Genomic DNA, 8961 nt, shown 5'->3' with positions numbered 1-8961 from the left:
AGCACAGAAGAGGGAAGGACAGTTGTGGCCCGGAGGGCACAGCGTGCCTTCCTCATGCCACCACCCTCCTCACGCCAGGCTCAGACCTGTCCTGCCACGCTCAGTCCTCCAACCTGTCTGCTTTACAAATATGAATAATGACATTGCTTTATGCTTTGCACGAGTGCCATGAGGCTTTGCTTCTGTAAAGCACTTCGGGATGAAAGGATGGCTGACAAAACAGGCTGCACAAGGCGCTGGAAAAGGCTGTGCTCTGCCAGGCACGCAACCTGCCGTGCCTCCCTCCCCGCCTTCCATTAATGGCAGCAGTAAGTGCCCAGTGCTGCGGGTTGGCCCGTGAGGTCTACACGGTTCTACTTGTAACTGCACCTTTTAGCAGTGAGGGGAGGGAGGGGACTGACTTGTTCTGCGGGGACAGAGCAGTCAGTGCTTGAATGGCATTTCCTCTGCCGAATACAACTCCTCACTTCTGCCATGGGTATCCGTTGAGGCGGGAACTGGTATCCAGTTTCTTCGGTAAGATGATGGAGGTGGTTGCAGGGCGCTGTGATTTGTTGAGGTGACTCTGAGGCACTGCAGGCCCAGGTGGGGCTTGGGGCAGGCCGGGGCACTTGTGAGACGGCAGCAGACCTTTGCTCAGGCTGGCACCGAAACTTGCTGGCAAGTGCTGGGGTATTCCTCCTCGCCTCTTACAGTTGCCTCCTTCCAACACAGGCTGGTGCAGTGAATGTGGCATCTGTACGCTTCCTGGCTCTGGAAATAGCTTTATTATCCCAAAACTATGTATTGATGGGCTTTTTGACAGCAACCAAATATGCCATTGTCACATGGGCATTTCAGAACAAAAGTTGTGCTGAAAAGAGACAGCAAGGCAACAGTGGGTGCCCCTGGCCATCTTCGTGGTAAGGCTTAGATTAACATCTGTCTGCTTGGTAACTCTGGGGAGTTACCAGTGTGCTAGAGAGCGGGTGACTGTCAGAGCACCCACGGCATTGGAAGGGGGAGCAGGAGATCAAAACAATTCCTGAGCATCCCAGGCATGTTTGAGGAAGCCAGACAAGCTGCAAACCTGCTGTCAAGTGCTGTGCAGAAGTGGCAGAAGAAGAGATGCTCCCCTGCTCATAGAAGGATGCATGGCCCAAAGTGTGCATCTTCCTTTCCAGCGAGAAGAAAATTCCCCTCAAATCATTTAAGCCTTCGGGGACGTGCACTCAGCAGAGCGATGTGGATATCTGTCAACAGACACTGAAGGTCTCACCGCTGAAGCCAAAAGTCCCATTATCAGCCAAAGCCTTATTATTTTCCCTGTAATCTTCTATGGCTTTCCACTTATGAGTGCTTAATCCCCTTTTAAACAAATTGCTGTAGTAGCACTGACTCGTAACTGAGCGAACGGGGTCAGCCCAAGTAGGGCACAGCAGGCTCTCGGGGGGAGGCAGAGCGTGTTTAACGGGAGGCGGCTCCCAGGCGGGGGTCCGAGGCCGGTGCCGGTGCCGGTGCCTGGGCCACGCGGTGCCACCCCGGCCTCCCCGTGGAACGTTTGCGTTCGAAGCGGAGCGGCAGAAACGGCTGCGCCCGGGGCCCTTCCGACAGCAGCGCTTCCCCCCCACGCCGCGACCCTCCCGGGCTGACGGGCGGACAGGTAGCCGAGGGAGCGCTAAGGAAAGGGTAAAGGGAGGCTGGAGGCTGTGGGCTGAGCGGGAGAAGACAGGACACTGCAGTGGGGTGGCCCCGGGAGGGAAGTGCTGCCCTACGGGAGGGGGTACATCCCAAGGCCCAAGCTAGCTGCTGAGCCGGGCTCCTCACTGAGCTAACAGCAGCTTTTCTCGTGTCCCAAAGTCCACGTTTTCCTCTCTTTCCTCCAGCTTGGGAGGTGGCAGCCATGTCTCCGAACCGGCGTGCCGTGCCAAGGGGTGTCCCCGCAGGCGGTGGGGCGCAGCTCCTCCGGCTGGGCCTCTCCCTTCTGCTCCTGGGGCCCCTGCCGCCCCCGGCAGACGGCAGCCCGCAGCCCTCTTGGGGCTACGCGGCCTACGAGATAGTCGTTCCGAGGAAGATCGGCCCCAAGGCCGGGAGAGCCAGCCAGGACCGGGTGTCCTACGTCATCAGCATTCAGGGGACAGATTACACTATTAACCTCAGGCAGAAGAAAGACTTCATAATCAAAAACTTCCCTGTATTCACTCGTGACGCCCGAGGGGAAATCGTGGTCCAACAGCCCCGCGTGGCAGCGGATTGCTACTACCACGGCTACGTGGATGGCAGCCCCGGCTCCGCGGTGACCCTGAGTACCTGCTCTGGGCTCAGGGGGCTGCTGCAGGTTGGAAACTTGAGCTACAGCATTGAGCCCCTGGCGGATTCCTCCACGTTCGAGCATCTTCTGTTGCAGAGGGAGGACGCAGGTCCTGCAACGATAATGTGCAAAATACCCAACGCAGGCAGACAGTTTGCAGGCGCTGGGGCAGCAACCAGGCAGTTCCAGCCCTGGGGGCACACGCGGTATTTGGAGCTCCTTGCTGTAGTGGACAAGGAAGGGTTTGATGCCTTTGGTAAAAATATAACTAACGTGACACTGGAAGTTATTGAAATAATCAATCTGGTGGATGGGCTGTTTTATCCTTTCCGCCTCCGCGTTTTAATAACTGCACTAGAAGTTTGGGCAGAGAAGAACCCTATCAGTATTTCCAAAAACATAACGGAGGTTCTCCATAATTTTAATTTTTGGCGGAAGCGGAAAAGCCTTGCGCACACTGTGCATGATGTGGGGTGTCTATTCGCTGCACTGGACTTCGGTTATGGTACAGGAACGTTGCACATGGGTGGCAAATCGAACTTTGCCAGTGTGTGTGATAGACAACGTGCCTCTACTGTTATATCATTTGCAAAACAGACTTATATGCACACTGCTGCCCATGTTGCTCATGAGTTAGGGCATGTTATTGGCATGGCGCATGATGACAAATACTGCAGGTGTGGCAACTCCTCTAAATGCATCATGAACGCACACAGCATAGTGAACTACCAATTCAGCAACTGCAGCACTAAGCACTATTTTGATTTTATAGCATCGGGGAAAGGATACTGTCTGAATAACGCCCCAGAATCAGTAATGCCTTTTATACCGCAGCGTTGCGGGAACGGCGTCCTGGAGCCTGGGGAGCAGTGTGACTGTGGCTCAGCGGCACAGTGTAAACTGGACCCTTGTTGTGATAACACCTGTCAAAAAAAAGCAGGAGCCATTTGCACTTCTGGAGGCTGCTGTAAGAACTGCAAGCCTCTTCCAGAAGGAGAAGTGTGTAGGGCGAGCACCGGTCCCTGTGACCTGCCTGAATATTGCAGCGGGACATCTGAACATTGCCCAGCGGACATGACCATGCAAGACGGGACTGTGTGCGCCGAGGACGGGTACTGTTATTTAGGCAAATGCCGATCTCGCACGTTACAGTGCATTAATATCTTTGGCGAAGAAACAAGACCTGCTCCACTTAAATGTTTCAAGGAGGTGAACATGAAAGGGGATCGGTTTGGCAATTGCTGGGGGAGTGGGGCAGATGGCAAATTTGAGAAATGTAAGCTAGAAAATGTCCTGTGCGGGCGGATGCAGTGTACAAACATTAGACATGTACCTTGGCTGCAAGATCACACGACCATCATTCAAACCCCGGTGGGCGATACCTGGTGTTGGGGCACAGACTACCACTTGGGGTTAGACGTTTTAGATGCTGGAGCTGTTGAGGATGGCATGCAGTGCGGTGAGAAGAAGATCTGCGTTAATCGGACGTGTGTCCCTGAGGCCAAGTACCTGACATCCCGCTGTTCTTCCAAGAGGACATGCAGAGGAAAAGGAGTTTGCAACACCAAAGGAAACTGCCACTGTGACGATGGCTGGGCACCTCCCTACTGCCAGTTTGCCGGCTTTGGAGGGAGCATTGACAGTGGGCCTGCACCAGTCACTAAAAAGGGCCTTTTTAGGTTAATCGTGGCTAGCATGGTAATAACTGTTGCTGTTCTCCTGGTACTTGCAGCACTTGTCATTTTGCTCATGAAAATGCTTAGAAGAACCCAAGCATTAAACAGACTAGCCAAACGCTTCCAGTCACGAGAACGGCCTCCTGAGGAGGCTGTGCAGACCCAGCGGGAAGGAGACAGCGCTAAACCAGAGAGTCCGAACGCCGTTGCGTAGGAGGTGTACAGCAGCAGTGGTGCGGCTCGAGTCCAACAGTCACTGGATCCAGCCTCCCAGCTGCAGCAGATTCATGTAAGATTGATTTAGAGGCATGCGTACAGTTAGGGGACCTCAGTTTCCAGTTTGTAGAATAGCAAAATGGAATTGTTTTGAATGCCCTCGGTAGGAAAAAGATAACATTATTGACTAAAATGACAAGGAGGCGCAGGCTGATTGGACACCGTCCCACCGGTTTGCATTGACAGGGGTGTGACCTACACAGGCGGAGGAAGGAGGGTCCCGGGGTGGCTGGGGCAGCCTATGGGGGCTGCAGCAGGGAGACCCTCTCCCCGCTCCTCGCTCAGTCCCCAAAGTGCATGCGCTCGTCCCTGCGAGCAAGCAAACTGCTGGGTCCTGGACCATCCCCGCCGTCTCAGTGGAAGGGCTGCAGACTGTCCATGTTATCTATACAGGCCTGTCTCTACCCCCTATAGCCTCCTCCCGCTCAGCAGCCCGCTCCCAGGCTGGGTGCACGCCTTCGAGCCCGTCCTGGGGCACGCGAGCACCTCCTCTACCGCACGCAGGCCACAGAGAACATCAGGCCCTGCTCAGCGCGAGAGAGCAGGAGGGAGGAAAGGCCTCCGAGGCTTGTATCACAGGAAAAAACTGTGGAAATATCTGAGATCCTTTGGTGTAAAATAAAGGAATTACGGAAAGAACAAGGGAAAGAATAGTTCATCATCGCTCATGTCAGTGGTCTCCACGGCGCTATGGAAAGCACAAAGCTGACAGGATCGTTTGGACAGGAGCTTGCGGAAAGGCTTTGGGCTGATGAAGAAACTATTGGCAGCGTCTGATTCCCCGGCAGGTTGAACTGGCAGGAGTCAGGCTGCCACCGAGGTGTCAATGCAAGCAGGGGACAACGTGCAGGAGACACACTTGCACAGCGAGGGTACAGAGCAAAAAAAAAAAAAAAAAAAAAAAAAAATATATATATATATATATCACTCCAGGCCGTCCCTATGAACCAGCTGGGCGCTGGGGAGCAAGGGCGCTTTGTGCTTTTTCCTCCACCCAGAAGGGCTGCTGCACACCTCCAGCCTGACGTGGTTAATGATCAATTCGGAGCCCTTCGGCGCAGCCTTCACCAGGTAAAGTGAAGGCCCGCGCCGGTGCCGAGCTGGAGCGTACATCCTGGGCGCTGGCTCGAGAAAAGCAAGGTGGAAACACACCCGCGAGCAGACCCGGGAGCCCGGAGTTGGGGTGCTTCTGGACTAGCTCGTTGGGTTAATTCCTGCCGTGTGAGACGTGGTTTTCCGTGCACGAATTTCACCATGGACGCAGGCATGGGTCCCTCCGCGGGCGTGCGGGGCGGTGCGGGGGGTTAAACCGCCGCGGATTCCCCATGGGTGCTGTTTACAGCCAGGCAAAGCAAGAGGGGGAACCGTCAAGGGGCACCAGCACGTGTGAAGTTAAGTCAGAGCTGATCAGTAATCGCACGGGAGAGGCGTTAGTGTGGCAAAGTGTCGCAGTCCCAGCGCGCAGGCGGCCTGCGGCCAGGGGCCCCTCCCCGCCTCCTGGGTGGAGGAAGATTTGGGCTAAGGGTGCCTGGGTCCCCAAACCTCCCTGGGAAAGGCGTTAAAACTTAGTGTGGCGATTAATTGCCGAATTCACAACGAGCAGGCGTCCCTCGGACAGGGAACTGCCGGAGGAGGAGGAGGAGGAGGAGGAAGGGGGTGGGTAAGGATATATGGCCCCCGAAGCTCCCTGAACAGCAAGGGAGCATCTCTGGGGAACAGGCTCAGCCCCCCTGGTCTGTGCCGTGGGGACGGGTGGCTCCGTCCCCGTCACTGAGAGGGCTCATCACCCGCCATGCCGTGGGCTGTCCCCCCACCCAGCATGGCGGCCCCCGGCCCGCTCACAACATGGCGGCTGGGAGGCACCACGAAGCTTCTAGAACCTTCCCAAGGGGTGTGTGTGTGTGTGGGGGGGTGCGTTTTGGGGCAACACATACCTTCATCCGGTGTCCACAGCTCTCGGCTGGGTGCAAGGGGACGGCTGGAGATCCCTGAGGGGCCCTCGCCGCCTCCCCCGAGGCTGAAGGAGAGGAAGATGAGGCGGCGGCCGGCGGGCTGGGGGAGCGCCCTGCTCCTCGCCCTGGGGGTCTCCATTGCCTCGGCGGCTCGCCTCCTCCCCGGCGCGGCCGGCCAGCACCCGCCGCCGGGCTACGCCGCCTACGAGATCGTGAGGCCGCAGAAACTGAGCCCCCGGGCGGGGAGAGCCGCGGCGGGCGAAGCGTCCTACGCCATCACGGCGGCGGAGGAGAACTACGTGGTCCACCTCAGGCAGAAGAAAGGGCTGCTGGTCAGAAACCTGCCCGTCTTCACTTACAGCCCCAGTGGGGAAAGGATGGTGGAGCAGCCCCACGTGCCGCAGTGCTACTACCTCGGCTACGTCGAAGGCCGCCCGGGCTCCCTGGTGACGCTGAGCGCCTGCTCGGGTCTCAGGGGGCAGCTGGAGATCGGGAACAGGAGCTACACCATCGAACCGGTGCCGGGATCCCGCACTTTCCAGCACCTCCTCTATCGAAGGGAGAAGACCGAGGACAAGGCTCTGACTTGCGGATTGACCGAAATGATCCGAAATCAACAAGGTAAGGTCGGAGCTAAAACACCCTTGGGCGCACAGGACTATTTGCAGAGGCTGAAACACACCAGGTACGTGGAGATATTTGTCGTGGTGGACCACTACCTGTTCTCCTTTCACGGGAGGAACGAAAGCGCCGCCATGCACCTGGTTACAGACATTATCAATTTGTCAGAAACATACTACTATTCTCTGAAGGTTCGCATCTGTCTGATCGGGATGGAGATCTGGACACACAGCAACTTCATCAGATACAGCCAGGATATAGAGTACGTCCTTAACAATTTTAATGACTGGGCAAATCAGGATCTTGCTCAGAGGATGAAGTATGACCTCACACATTTATTTACCTACAGGGACTTTGGACTGGTTGTTGGGCTGGCATATGTAGGTACCATCTGCTACGCTGGTTATAACACAGGTGTTGTATCGCATATACGGAGAGATTTCGTAATCTTTTCGATTGTTTTTGCTCACGAGCTGGGTCACAATCTCGGGATGGAGCATGATACAAAAGACTGTACGTGCGGGAAGGCCACTAAATGCTACATGACCGGAGAATCACTGGAAGACACCAAGGCTTTCAGCAACTGCAGCGTTAAGAGTTATTTAGACCTGCTCGACAGAGGGGATGGTGACTGCTTACGCAACGTCCCGGAGCCTCACAGACTTTTCTATTTTAAGCATTGCGGCAACAAGGTGATAGACGAGGGAGAGCAGTGTGACTGCGGGAGGCCGCTGGATTGCCGAGGCAATCCTTGCTGTAACCAAGACTGCAGGCTGAAGCCGGGAGCTGTCTGCTCTGTCGGGCAATGCTGCCAGAAGTGCCACTTCCGTGCTGCGGGGCACAAATGCAGGTCAGAGGCAGACGAGTGTGACTTGCCTGAATATTGCAACGGGACTTCCGAGTGGTGCCCGGAGGATTTCTACGTTCACGACGGGATGCCATGCAGCGACGACGGCTACTGTTACCAGGGAAAATGTGCAACTTACGACAGCCAGTGCAGAAAACTCTTTGGGAAGGAAGCTCGGGGTGCTCCAGAAAGTTGCTACAAAAAGCTGAATGTGAAAGGGGATCGATTTGGCAACTGTGGGGGCGATGGGTCTGAAGTCGCTTTTGTGGGATGTAAACCCCAAAATGCTCTGTGCGGTAGGCTGCAGTGTGTAAACGTAAAGAGAATACCCCTTCTGCGGGGGCCTGAAACCATCATTCAGACGCCAGGGCCCCAGGACTGGTGCTGGGGCACAGGCTACTATGCCGGGGTAGATATACCCGATATCGGAGGAGGGCTCGATGGCACCAAATGTGGGCCACAAAAGATCTGTATTAACAAGACATGCACAGATGCTGTAGTCAGAACAAAATGTGATGCAAAGGTTTTGTGCCAGGGAAAAGGGGTTTGCAACAACCTTGGACACTGCCACTGTGAAGCTGGCTGGGCCCCTCCGGACTGCCGGTTCCACGGCCTGGGAGGCAGCAAGGACAGTGGCCCTCCACCGCCTCTCGTGGTCTCCGTGGCAGATGTTGTCCAAAATAAAGTTTTTGGGACTGCAATAGGGATCTGCATTCCTGTTGCCCTCACTCTAATTGCTCTCCTCATTGTTGTAACCAAATACAGAGCGGCGATAGTTGCATTTTTCCGTACAAGACTAGCCTAAAAGGGAACTGAGATTTTTGCAGATGAGGAGCAGAGTATGCAAAAAGAAAACAACGTTTAAGAAAAATGAAAGCAGTGGAAAATCCATCAGCTGCAGGCCCCTGCGGGCATGTCCCTGAAGCTGGACTGCTAGTCCCAGGAGATGTGTATAAAGTGATTTACACAAAGTAACTGTGTAAATTGTACAAAAGTTAATTACACAAAACTTGAGTATTTCCTCTTCTTGTATTACCTGCTATGTAAATAAATTTGGCTTGGACCTAAAAAGTGAAACTATTAGAAAATAAAGTGTAAAAGTTATAAAGTTGTTTTCATTTCAATGCAGCTAAAGATGTGTTTTATTTTTTAAAGAACTGTGAGGCCTTAGTAAATAATTCACTTGAGCATCTAGAAGAGCATGGGCAGATTCATGCCAAGTCCCGCTCACCTGGCTCATGAGAGGTGCTCCATTGTGTTACATAAGCAAATTTTTCCTAATATTGTAGCTGAGCAGGA

General features: G+C 54.6%; 2 protein-coding genes across 2 annotated transcripts; both read left to right on the top strand.

Moving 5' to 3' along the window:
- The first annotated feature begins 1882 nt into the window (after window positions 1–1882).
- LOC112991790 (disintegrin and metalloproteinase domain-containing protein 9-like) lies at window positions 1883–4180 on the top strand. The gene has a single exon (XM_026114543.2). The coding sequence runs from the start codon at window positions 1883–1885 to the stop codon at window positions 4178–4180; it is 2298 nt and encodes a 765-aa protein (XP_025970328.2).
- Window positions 4181–6228: 2048 nt separating this feature from the next.
- Window positions 6229–8872, top strand: LOC112991789 (disintegrin and metalloproteinase domain-containing protein 20-like). The gene has a single exon (XM_026114542.2). The coding sequence runs from the start codon at window positions 6275–6277 to the stop codon at window positions 8465–8467; it is 2193 nt and encodes a 730-aa protein (XP_025970327.2). The 5' UTR covers window positions 6229–6274; the 3' UTR covers window positions 8468–8872.
- The last annotated feature ends 89 nt before the right edge of the window (window positions 8873–8961 follow it).

This window comes from Dromaius novaehollandiae, chromosome 17 (assembly GCF_036370855.1).
Source record: "Dromaius novaehollandiae isolate bDroNov1 chromosome 17, bDroNov1.hap1, whole genome shotgun sequence".
In the NCBI taxonomy this organism is placed as follows: Eukaryota; Metazoa; Chordata; class Aves; order Casuariiformes; family Dromaiidae; genus Dromaius; species Dromaius novaehollandiae.
This window is presented reverse-complemented; position numbering and strand designations above follow the sequence as displayed.